At 53.1% G+C, this 12,536-nt stretch overlaps 2 protein-coding genes across 2 annotated transcripts; both read left to right on the top strand.

The window, feature by feature from the left end:
* Nucleotides 1-9,892: 9,892 nt before the first annotated feature.
* On the top strand, nucleotides 9,893-10,318 carry LOC139830274 (uncharacterized mitochondrial protein AtMg00810-like). The gene is made up of 2 exons (XM_071818282.1): nucleotides 9,893-9,946; nucleotides 10,058-10,318. Exons 1-2 carry the CDS (start codon nucleotides 9,893-9,895, stop codon nucleotides 10,316-10,318), a joined length of 315 nt encoding a protein of 104 aa, XP_071674383.1.
* Nucleotides 10,319-10,354: 36 nt separating this feature from the next.
* LOC127347988 (uncharacterized mitochondrial protein AtMg00810-like) lies at nucleotides 10,355-10,774 on the top strand. Its single transcript, XM_051374111.1, has one exon. The coding sequence runs from the start codon at nucleotides 10,355-10,357 to the stop codon at nucleotides 10,772-10,774; it is 420 nt and encodes a 139-aa protein (XP_051230071.1).
* Nucleotides 10,775-12,536: the final 1,762 nt, after the last annotated feature.

The following is a 12,536-nucleotide window of genomic DNA, read 5'->3' as shown; positions in this document are numbered from 1 at the left end:
GAATTCTAAAATTCCAGGCCCAAATGATGGATACCAAACGACCTATGATACCATTCATTTTACAAGTCTAAGGTTTGATAGCAAATAACATCAAATTTGCACTTTTATCACATATTATGCCTAAACCAGAAGGTATCTATACATCATATATGTCCCATTCCGTGAGTTGGCTCTGCATTTGTAGCTACAGAAGTTGCATCTTACCCAAGGTTCCACCAAAATAATGGCATCTTTTGTAGTGGTGATCTCCACCTGGGTGCAATGCTGCCAAACTGGGGAGACCCTCGTTGCGGTTGATCTTCCATCTACCAATAAGATTAAGAAATATCAGTTTTAACCATCTAGGCATCTTTCAACACACGGGACAACAAAATTTCCAAAAATCCCACATCTTTGCCTTGACGATGATGGACATCAATGAAGAAGATCCAACGAACGGTGGCATTTGACGAAGGAGATCCAGCGAGACGGTTGTGTGGAAGCCCTTGGTGCGGCGGATGCCCCTTAGATGCATTGGCCGCAAGCGAGGACATAGTGCAACAGTTGGGGGCAAGGAAAACCGGGCAGCAGTAGGGGAAATTGTGGTTAGCAAGCGCCGCCAGGCAAGGGAGGGTGGGGAACTCAGGTCGGGAGGGTGGGGAAACAAAGGGAGTGCAATGGGTGGGGGCTTTGATTGTGCATGTAGTGGCAGTCTGGTAAGTGGGGAACTCGAGATTAGGCCAGCTAGCTAATTGACGAGTTTCGCAAGCAACTTGTTAAGCTTAGTAATTCGAAGCCCATCTAACTTTTTTTTAGTGGAGGAGGCCATCTAACTGACAAATTTGAAACGACTAAAACATCTAACCCCCAAAGGCACACCCCAACATGTATTCACGATATGCTGCCTATGCATAGCTTGGTTTGCTAGCCAAATCCTGATGCTAGCTAGCTTTGCATATCCGAATTCTAATGCTCGGCTAGTGTGTTTGGCTAATACAGGTCAGCATCTACGGTAGATGATCTACCATGTTGTTGTCTAGATACACCACTCATGCATATATGTAATACTTGTTAGCCAATATTTTCTCAACAATCTTAAAGAGCAGCTTGTATATTGTGAGCGCTCGCGAGCACATAGAGAACAGAGCTAAACACTGATTTAGCTCGTTATCCTTAACTAGCTTATCGATCCGAGCCTTAATAATCACAAGTTTAATGAGCCAAGCAGCTTATAAGTTCAGCCCTAGTTAGGGTCTACCTATAACTTAGCCTGACAACTTTAGTAAGGCATCTCATGAGAGGGCTCGGGTGGGCACGTTTGGCCATTAATTTTGCATACTTAATTATGAGTCACATTCTACTTCATCTTATTAACTGTACTTCACACTCAACCAAACGATGTAAATATATTTGATTTCAGTAAAACGAGAGTGATGTTTTGGCATATATGAGTGTATGCTCCCTTTATTCTAAAATGCATCTTAGATATATTTTAAAATATCAAAACAATTTGAAGCAAAAAATTTGCACGTATATCTTCATGTGCTACGCGCTCACAAAGTCGTTTCATGAAAAATCGACTTGTCGTGTGGTGTGTATAAAAAAGATAAAATTCGGTGCTAAAATAAAGACTTATCACAAGATAAATTTTCTCTTTTTCAAGTAGACTACAAAAAATATCATTTTTTCGTGAAACTAAACGAACACACATATATTATGGAGATGTACATGTAAATTTTTTTGTCAAAACTTTTTAACACTTGGAAATATGTTTTTATGGTAAAAGGATCGTACGCACCCGGGAACCGAATTGAGTTTCCGCAGTAAAACTAGGTAGTATGATGCATTCCCTAATGAAAAAGAGATCACGCACGCATCTTCCTCAACTCGTTCCTCGCCCCCCTCCCCCCCTTCTCTTTTCCTTTCTTCCTTTTAGTTGCTTTGTAATAGACTTCTAGAATATTGTATTTCTGCTAAGAAATTAATAGGAAGGGGGTTAGCCCGGTTGAAAGAAAAAAAAAACTAGTTACTCACGGAGGTTTAGGTTGAGCACGACAGCCGCACCCGATCACTGATGGAGTACAATTCCATCGTTCTTGCGTGTAAGTGCAATTAGGGCCTATTCGCCAGCTCGGCTGTTGGGTCCAACCTTCCTTTCTCTTGCCCTACATAGATGCCCGAACCACAACTAATCGGTAACTGGTAAGACCAATCAAAACTCGCGAACTGTTTCCACTCTTCCTCTCGCGAGAAATGGCGGCGTACGACCAGCTCCTCCCGATCTCGTCCGGCCAGAGCATTGGCCTTGGTCCCCTCTCCATCTGATCATCGCTCTGGTGGTGGCATGAGGGAGGAGGGAATTTTGTTCCTCCATTCTAGCATAGCAGTTAGAGTTAGGTTTTGTTGTGCACTGCTGGGGTGGTGGGAGCGGCGTTCGGGCTAATGAATCCGTCACAACTCTACTCCCACACCAATGACGACCTTCTGGGCGGAGTCTTGGAGTTGATGGAAACGTGTATTGATCGGTCCTCCAGATCGGGAGCTTGGTCTTCTCGCTGTTTGATACGTCTCCGACGTATCGATAATTTCTTATGTTCCATGCCACATTATTGATGATATCTACATGATTTATGCACACTTCATGTCATATTTGTGCATTTTCTGGAACTAACCTATTGACAAGATGCCGAGGGCCAGTTGCTGTTTTCTGCTGTTTTTGGTTTCAGAAATCCTAGTAAAGAAATATTCTCGGAATCGGACGAAATCAACGCCCAGCATCCTATTTTTCCACGAAGCTTCCAGAACACCCGGGAAGGACCAGAGGGGGGCCACAGGCCCACCAGGAGGGTGGCCGGCGCGGCCTAGGGCTGGCCCGCGCCCCCCTATCTCCTCGCCGCCTCTTCGACCCTCCGACTCCGCCTCTTCGCCTATTTAAGGGTCCTCGACCTAAAACCTCGATACGAAAAAGCCACGGTACAAGAAACCTTCCAGAGCCGCCGCCATCGCGAAGCCAAGATCTGGGGGACAGGAGTCTCTGTTCCGGCACGCCGCCGGGACGGGGAAGTGCCCCCGGAAGGCTCCTCCATCGACACCACCGCCATCTCCATCACCGCTGCTGTCTCCCATGAGGAGGGAGTAGTTCTCCATCGAGGCTCGGGGCTGTACCGGTAGCTATGTGGTTCATCTCTCTCCTATGTACTTCAATACAATAATCTCATGAGCTGCCTTACATGATTGAGATTCATATGATGATGCTTGTAATCTAGATGTCGTTATGCTAGTCAAGTGAATTTTACTTATGTGATCTCCGGAGACTCCTTGTCCCACATGTGTAAAGGTGAAAGTGTGTGCACCGTGTGGGTCTCTTAGGCTATATTTCACAGAATACTTATTCACTGTTATGGATGGCATAGTGAAGTGCTTATTTATATCTCTTTATGATTGGAATGTGTTTTGTATCACAATTTATCTATGTGCTACTCTAGTGATGTTATTAAAGTAGTTTATTCCTCCTGCACGGTGTAATGGTGACAGTGTGTGCATCCGTGTTAGTACTTGGCGTAGGCTATGATTGTGATCTCTTGTAGATTATGAAGTTAACTATTGCTATGATGGTATTGATGTGATCTATGCCTCCTTTCGTAGCGTGAAGGTGACAGTGTGCATGCTACGTTAGTACTTGGTTTAGTTGTGTTGATCTGTCATGCACTCTAAGGTTATTTAAATATGAACATTGAATTGTGGAGCTTGTTAACTCCGGCATTGAGGGTTCGTGTAATCCTACGCAATGGTGTTCATCATCCAACAAGAGAGTGTAGAGTATGCATTTATCTATTCTGTTATGTGATCAAAGTTGAGAGTGTCCACTAGTGAAAGTATGATCCCTAGGCCTTGTTCCTAAATACTGCTATCGCTGCTTGTTTACTGTTTTACTGTGTTTCTACTGCCTGCAATATTACCACCATCAACTACACGCCAGCAAGCACTTTTCTGGCGCCATACTTATTCATACCACCTGTATTTCACTATCTCTTCGCCGAACTAGTGCACCTATTTGGTGTGTTGGGGACACAAGAGACTTCTTGCTTTGTGGTTGCAGGGTTGCATGAGAGGGATATCTTTGACCTCTTCCTCCCTGAGATCGATAAACCTTGGGTGATCCACTTAAGGGAAACTTGCTGCTGTTCTACAAACCTCTGCTCTTGGAGGCCCAACACTGTCTACAAGAATAGAAGCTCCCGTAGATATCACTGTTCTTCGGATCTGGTGAGATCAGTTTCTCGGTGTGTCTCTTATCCGCGACGGGGCTGGTGGTCGGGGCGAGGTGGTTCTTCTGCAGCGAAGATGTTGGTCTAGAGGTGGTGGATATGTCATTCTTCTCCGACTTCATCGATTGGAGGTGGCGTATCTTGGTCCAAGACATCACGGGGGGTCGTCCCTCTGTCGACGTGCCACAATGTCATGTTCCTCGCTGCTTGCACGAGGCATGATCATCGACTCACAAAGCCTTGTTGGCGATGGTGTTTTTTCGGAACTTGCAATGGTGGAGGCTCAGAGTCTCTTCCAGTGTCCATCTCGGTGACGTTGGAGTTGGGCAGTGGCCGTTGGCTACATCGGTTACAGGAGACCCTAGGGATCGTTTTATATTTCTCGATCTTTTAGGTTTTTATCTGTAAATTTGGGATAATCATTTTATCCCGATTTGACTTTCAGTTTTCACATGTGTTGCTTCAATTAATGAAATATGTGGTTATTCTCAAGAAAATAAATATAGATCTTCCAGGGATGAAAGAGTTTGAGACATCTGAAAAAACCATGCTCTCGCAATAGAACACCCATGGAGGAATCCCCTCGATTATACACTACTGGCTTGCTAGTATTATGTTGACCGATGCAGAAGTGGGTGCAGGCGCCCCATCATGTTCCTCAGACTCATAGGTCAAGGACCTTCACGGGGCGATGCATGCATTTTATATCATTATATTTGCATCATATAGTGGTAGTTTGTGTTGTTATTTGTATTGATATTGCATTATTTTCACTTATTATGATTTATTTGACTTTCTTACAAAGTGCTTTGTTTTGGTATTTAATTTTTGGGAAACAGAAAACCTCCTATTTCGTATTTATATGTTTTAGGGATATTTAGGTACTTAAAAAATTCAAGAAAAAAATACCACGTAAGTTTTTCATCAGAGAGAGAGAGTACCATGGGCACAAGAAGTCAATGTGGAAAGCCCCAAGGCCCAAAATGGGTCTCATGGCGTAGTTAGATACCCATGTTACACCATGGGTCCCCACTTGGCCCTTGTGCTTTTCCTCCCCTCCGTCGCTTGACCAGAAACTACGTATCGCGAAAAAACCTACACCATAATTTTTCCGAGATTTATAGAGGTGGCGGTGGAGGCGAAAGTCTTCTTCTTCTTTAGGAGAGGGTAGACCCTGCTGCTCATAGGCCTCTGTTGTGGGAAAATTGAAGCCATCGTCATCAAAAAATACTCCTTGCAGGAATGTCTCTCCATCAACATCAACATCATCCCCAACATCAGCACTGACTCCATCTGAAAGATCCACTTCATCCCCTCATAGCTTGTGATAGGTTAGAACCATAAATAAGTTTTTAGTGGGGTTTTGTGAGGATTGGGTGACAGCAGAGATTAATCCAATACTCTAGAGTATTATCCCCACTAATTTCTACTAAAACACTAGTACCAAACAAGGTCTTAGGGGAACATGCATGGCGGATTCCGGGATATGTCATCGAGCTGCACCGCATGTACAGTTGTACACCCAATTCACTTCCCAGTTCTCATTCCACTAATTCATCAAGCACGTTTGCGAGGGATTCAAGGCTGGACAAGCTTGGTGGTGGTGAGGATGGAGCATAGGGACTATCTCCACAGATCCGCGAGTGCGAGGATTCCGAAGCCGGAGACCAGTGAGGTGTACCGAAGGAGATTAGATGTGTAGAGTGTTGAGTAACATATTGTATAGGTATAGGTCCCCGTGTTTTCTCAGGGTTGTACCTGTAATTGTACATGTGTCCGCCTATATAAACATGAGCAGCCGGCCCTATTGGTGCTGTGCAATCTCCAATAACTCTTCTACATGGTATCAGAGACCCTTCGGGTCCTGCCCTAGCTGCCGCCCTCCTCTCTCCTTGGGGCGCCGCCGGCCACCTCCTCCCTAGGGCGCCGCCGGCCATCAACCCTAGTCGTCGTCCCCTCCTCCCTAGCTGCCGCCCCTCCTCCCTAGGGCGCCACCGGCCACCAACCCTAGCCGCCGCCTCCTCTCCCCCGGGCGCCGCCGGCTCCCCATCTCCCACCGCCGCCTCTCCCCACTCCAACACTAACCCTAGCCGCTTCCGCCCCCTACCACCACTTCCACCATGGAGCGCTTCGACTCCTCCGGCTCTGGTTTCAACTCCTCCAGCTCCGGCAGCAGCAACTCCTTCGCCGGCCCCTTCGTCGCCGTCATCCGCGACATCCCCATCGCCGAGCGCGTGCCGCTGAAGCTCTCCACCACCGCTGCCAACTTCTTCCCGTGGAAGACGTACTTCGGGCTGCTCTTCCGCGAGTATGATCTCCTCGATCACGTCGACGGCACCATCGACCTCCTCGCCATGCTGCACGACCCCGAGTGGCTCGCCATCGACGCCACCATCATCCGCTGGTTCTACCAGACCGTCTCCAACGACATCTTTCGCACCGTTGTCCGCGACGGCGACTCCGCCCACACGGTCTGGGCTAAGATCACCGGCCTCTTCACCGACAACAAAATCTAGCGGGTCACCTTCCTCCAGCAGGAGTTCTTCGGCACCCACCAGAACGACTTGTCTCTCGACGACTACGCCCTCAAGCTGAAGAGTCTCTCCGACGAGCTCCGTGACTTGGAGTTCCCGATCGATGTCAAGATCATGCTCTCCACCCTGTCGGCGGGTCTCGGCGAGGATCTCTGCAACGCCGCCTCCAACCTCACGCTCCTCACCACGCCCACCTTCGAGCAGGCCGTGGCCTACCTGCGCCTCGAGGAGCGCCGCCTCAAGCATCTCCGGGCTCGGGCGGCCCACACCGCCTTCGCCGCTGGCTTCTCCAGTGGTGCCCAGACTCCCGCGCCCCGCGCCCCTGCGCCTCGTCCCATGGGTCCGCCACCGGGTTTCCCCGCCGCCGGCCTGCCGCCCGGTCAGGCCGGACCGTGGACCAGCCAGTCCGGTCAGACCGGCCCCTGGACTGGCCACGCCGGCGCCCAGGCCGGCCCCTGGACCGGGCAGCCGGCTCCTTCTGGCGGTAGCCGCCGCGGCCGTCGTCGCCGTGGCGGTGGCAACGGTGGCACCAATGCCACCGCCCCCGCGCCTCGTCCCCCGCAGTACACCGCCCCTCCGCCATGGACTGCCGGTCACAACCCGTGGACCGGGGTTGTTCACGCCTACTCCATGCCCGTGCCGCGCGCCCCCTACCCGGGCATTATGGGGCCGCGTCCAGCCTCCCACAAGGCGTTCTACGCGGCGCCCCAGCCTGCCCCGGCCGACGCCGCCCCCCCCCCCCCCCCCCGGGTGCGACCCCGTGGGATCCCGCGCTCCTGACCGCCCTCCAGAGCGCCCCCTCCGCTGGGGCGTATGGTGGCGGTGGCGACTGGTTCATGGACACCGGCACTTCCACGCATATGGCTGCGCACCCCGGTAACCTCTCATTTTCTACACCCGCTTCCACTTCCTCTCGCATCATCGTTGGCAACGGTCATGCTCTTCCTATTACTCACACTGGTTCTGTCTCTTTTCCTTCCACTTCCACTCCTCTCTCTCTTCATAACGTTCTTGTTTCTCCTGACTTGATCAAAAATCTTGTTTCTGTTAAGTCTTTCTGTCGTGATAACCCTGTGACTGTGGAATTTGACGCTTTTGGTTTCTCTGTCAAGGATGGTCGTACCCGGATGCTCCTCCACCGATGTGACAGCCGCGGCGATCTCTACCCCGTTGGCGCGGCCTCCACCACCTCTGGCCGCCCACTCGCCCTCTCCGCCGGTGTCGACCTTTGGCACGCCCGTCTTGGCCATCCTAGCTCCACCACTCTGCATCAAATAATGCAAGGCTTCTCCTTTACTTGTAATAAAACGGATGCCCACTCTTGTGAAGCATGTCATCTAGGCAAACATGTTTGCCTTCCATTTAGTTCACCCTCCACAGTCGCGTCTTTTCCTTTTCAACTTATTCATAGTGATGTTTGGACCTCGCCGGTTCCGAGTAACTCTGGTTATAACTATTATCTTGTGATTCTTGATGATTACTCGCATTTTGTATGGACTTTTCCACTTCGCCGTAAGTCAGATGTTGCCACCACCCTCACCGCCTTCTTCGCCTTCGTCTCCACTCAGTTTGGTCGCCCCATTCACACCTTACAAACCGACAACGGCAAGGAGTTCGACAACATCACCATTCGCTCACTTCTCGCCACCCACGACGCCATCTTCCGCCTCACGTGTCCATACACTTCTTCACAGAACGGCCGTGCCGAACGGATGCTTCGTACCCTCAACGACTGCGTCCGCACCCTTCTGTTCCACGCCTCCATGCCCCCGCGATTCTGGCCGGATGCCCTTGCCACGGCTACTCTCCTCGTCAACATCCGCCCGTGTCGTGTGCATTGGTCCTACACGCCGCATCATCTCCTCTATGGTGCGCCGCCCGCCTATGATGACCTTCGCATCTTCTACTGCCGGTGTTATCCTAACACTGCTGCCACCGCCGCACATAAGCTTGCGCCGCTCTCTCTCCCTTGTGTGTTTCTCGGCTACCCCGCCAACACCAAGGGCTACCGCTGTTACGACCCGGTCTCCCATCGTGTCCTCACTTCCCGGCACGTGTACTTTGACGAGTTGGTTTTTCCGTTTCAGCAGGGACTCATGGCGACACCTCCGACGACGCCCCCGGCGCCCGCTGGCCCTCTTGCGGCCGCGCGCCGACGACTGACCGCGGCGGCCCCCTCTGCGCCGGCCCCGCCTGGTCCTCGGCGTCCCCGTCGCCCGCAGCGCCCACGGCGCCCCATCGCCCGCCGCACCCGCGATGCCCGAGGCGCCCCGAGCGCCCCGTCGCCCGCGACACCCGAGGCGCCATCGCCGCGGCGTCCCCGCCGGCCGCCTCTTCGTCGCCTGCCTCGTCGCCCGCCTCGCCACCCGTAGCTGCAGCTCCCGAGCCCATGCTCACCGCGCGCCGCGCAGGCGTGCGGCGGCCGTCTACACGCTACCCCGCCGACCAGCACGTCTGCGTGGCGTCTCCGTCTACCGCGTCTGCCTTTTGTGCCAGCGGCAACAACATCTTGCCGCACGACGGCGGCACCCTTTCACCGGCCGACCCGGCCCAGCACCCGGTCCGACCGGCCCCCGGCCGGCCAACCCGGCCTGCCGCCCCGGCGCGCCGCCCGGTTCTCCGCCCGGACCTCCACCCGGCGCGCCGCCCCGGTCGACCGGCCCCCGGCCTGCGCCGGCGCGCCGCCCGGTTCTACGCCCGGCCTGCCGCCCGGTCAGCCAGCCCCCGGCCGGCCGACCCAGCCTGCCGCCCGGTCCGACCGGCTCCTCGACCGGCCCAGCGACCGCTCCTTCGCCGGTGCCCACCTCGGCTCGCGCTGCCTTGCGCGACCCGCATTGGCGCGCCACCATGCAGGAGGAGTACGACGCGCTGCAGCGTAATAGGACCTGGGAGCTCGTTCCCCGGCCCCCTCGCGCCAACGTCATCACCTGCAAATGGGTCTTCAAGCACAAGCTCGGCTCCGACGGTACTCTCGAGCTCTACAAGGCGCGCTGGGTTGTGCGCGGTTTTCGGCAGCGCGCTGGCGTCGACTTCACGGATACGTTTGCCCCTGTTGTCAAACCGGGCACGATCCGCACAGTCTTGCACCTCGCCGCGTCTCGTGCGTAGCCGATGCATCAGATGGACGTCTCCAACGCCTTCCTTCATGGCCATCTGCAGGAACAGGTGTGCTGTCAGCAGCCCATCGGCTTCGTCGACACCGAGCGCCCCGATGACGTGTGCTTGCTCTCTCGGTCCCTGTATGGACTGAAGCAGGCGCCCCGCGCCTGATACCAGCGCATCGCCGACTTCCTGCATCAGCTTGGCTTCCGCTCCACGCGCTCCGATGCGTCGTTGTTCGTCTATCGGACCGGCAACGACATCGCATACCTGCTGCTGTACGTCGACGACATCATCCTGACGGCCTCCACCGCTGGCCTTCTTCGACAGCTCACCGACCGTCTTCTCGCTGAGTTCGCGTTGAAGGATCTTGGCCCGCTTCACTACTTCCTCGGCATCGAGGTTGTCCGGCGTGCGGACAGGTTCTTCCTCCATTAGCGGAAGTATGCCCACGAGCTTCTCGAGCGGGCAGGGATGCTTAACTGCAACCCTGCGCCTACTCCTGTCGACACGAAGGCCAAGCTCTCCGCCAGTGATGGGTCGCTGGCGTCCGACGCGCCGTTCTACCGCTCCATCGTTGGTGCTCTTCAGTACTTGACGCTGACGCGACCGGAGCTCCAGTACGCCGTGCAGCAGGTGTGCTTGCACATGCATGCTCCTCGGGATGCTCATTGGGTCACGGTGAAGCAGATTCTCCGCTACATATGTGGTACCATGGGCTACGGCTTGTCGTTGCATGCTTCGCCCTCGACGTCGACTGACCTTGTCGCCTACTCGGACGCAGACTGGGCGGGTTGCCTGGATACGCGCCGCTCCACCAGCGGCTACTGCGTCTACCTCGGCTCGTCGCTCGTCTCTTGGTCCTCCAAGAGGCAGCCCACCGTGTCTCGCTGAGGCCGAGTAACGCGCCGTGGCTAACGCTGTGGCTGAGTGCACATGGCTTAGTCAGCTTCTGTCCGAGCTCTCTTGTCCTGTTGACAAGGCTACGGTGGTCTTCTGCGACAACGTGTCGGCTGTCTACCTCTCCGCCAACCCCGTTCATCATCGGCGCACCAAACACATCGAGTTGGACATCCACTTTGTTCGTGAGCAAGTTGCCCTCGGTCGCTTTCGAGTTCTTCACGTACCGACGTCACAGCTGTTTGCCGATATCATGACGAAGGGATTGCCATCCAAGACTTTTCCTGAGTTTCGCTCCAGTCTATGTGTCGGTGCCGATCCTTCGACTGCAGGGGGTGTTGAGTAACATATTGTATAGGTATAGGTCCCCGTGTTTTCTCAGGGTTGTACCTATAATTGTACATGTGTCCGCCTATATAAACATGAGCAGCCGGCCCTATTGGTGTTGTGCAATCTCCAATAACACTCTACATAGAGATCAAAGCGGAGGAGAGGAACAAGCGGAGGAGAGGAACTGTGCAGAGCAGGAAATTAATGTGAAGGAGGGTCTGAAATTGTTGGGAAGCTGTGGTGATGTCGTCAGTAATGGCGCTCCAATCTCCCACCACCGAGGCCCGTCACCATGGCAGATCTGCCGAGGCGGAGCAGTTCGATCCGCCTACATCATTCAACCTGGGGGACGTCGTACCAGAATCACACGGTTTTGGGCAGATGCACCGTACTCGTCACCTTCCCAAGATCGGCTGGATTCAGCTTTGTTCTCGCCGACTCCCTCTTGACGTATGTGGGATGGTATTACCGTCCCCGTTCTTTGCTAAGAAAAACAAGCAGCAATTGCTCGTGGCTACCCAGTGTTTTCGTGAGAGAATTACTCATGCAAGTTCTGTAAGGTTAGTCAAAATTGTGTTTTTTTTTGAGAGTCAAAATTGTGTTTGTGAACGGTGACTGTACCATATGCTGGGGGGATTTTATAATTTGCCACACATTACTCAGAACCTTGATAATTTGCCACACATTACTTAGCTTTTTATAATTTGCCACACATTAATCTAGTTCCTTTATAATTTGCCATATTTTCCCTTTTACAGATTTATTCAGTTTTTTTTAACTCCAAGATACTTGTGAAATACAGTACATTTAGACCTACCTGGACCGAACCTGATCGATCGATCCCCAAAATCGCTGGGATCCCCAAATCCATCGTTTCCCAACGGGCCAGAAAAGGAGGAGCCAGAGCGGGAGCGCCGCCACCCGCCGGCCACCACGGACGGCGCGCACACTACGAACGGCGGAGGAGGTCCACCCCTTGGCAAAGGACCGTACCGCTGCGCACGACCGCCAACGGCGCGCCATCGACCGAGCACGGGAGGTTCGCGCCTTGTGGAGAGCACGGGACGCAAAGGGACGAAGAAGACGCATCCGTCCGTGAGGCCACGGCGGCTACGGCCGTGCAGGGCGCAGGCGCACAGGGAGTGCAATATCTAGTGCTCATTTTCTGGTTCATCAACGAGCTGGTTCATCAAGTCCAGAACTATACATGACAACTTCATATACGCCAGAAACACGGTTCGCAAACTTCATCGCAGGAAAACGCCAGCTCTCCTCATCAAGCTTGACATCGCAAAGGCCTTCGACTCCGTTTGATGGGAGTACTTATTGGATCTTTTACAGCGACTCGGTTTCCCTCAGAGATGGAGGGCCCTCTTAACGACACTCCTTTCTACAGCCTCTTCTCGGTTTCTCCTAAATGGAATCC

Source organism: Lolium perenne, chromosome 4 (genome assembly GCF_019359855.2).
Source record: "Lolium perenne isolate Kyuss_39 chromosome 4, Kyuss_2.0, whole genome shotgun sequence".
Taxonomy (NCBI): Eukaryota; Viridiplantae; Streptophyta; class Magnoliopsida; order Poales; family Poaceae; genus Lolium; species Lolium perenne.
Note: the sequence above shows the minus strand (reverse complement) of the source record. Positions and strands in the feature narration are given on the sequence as shown.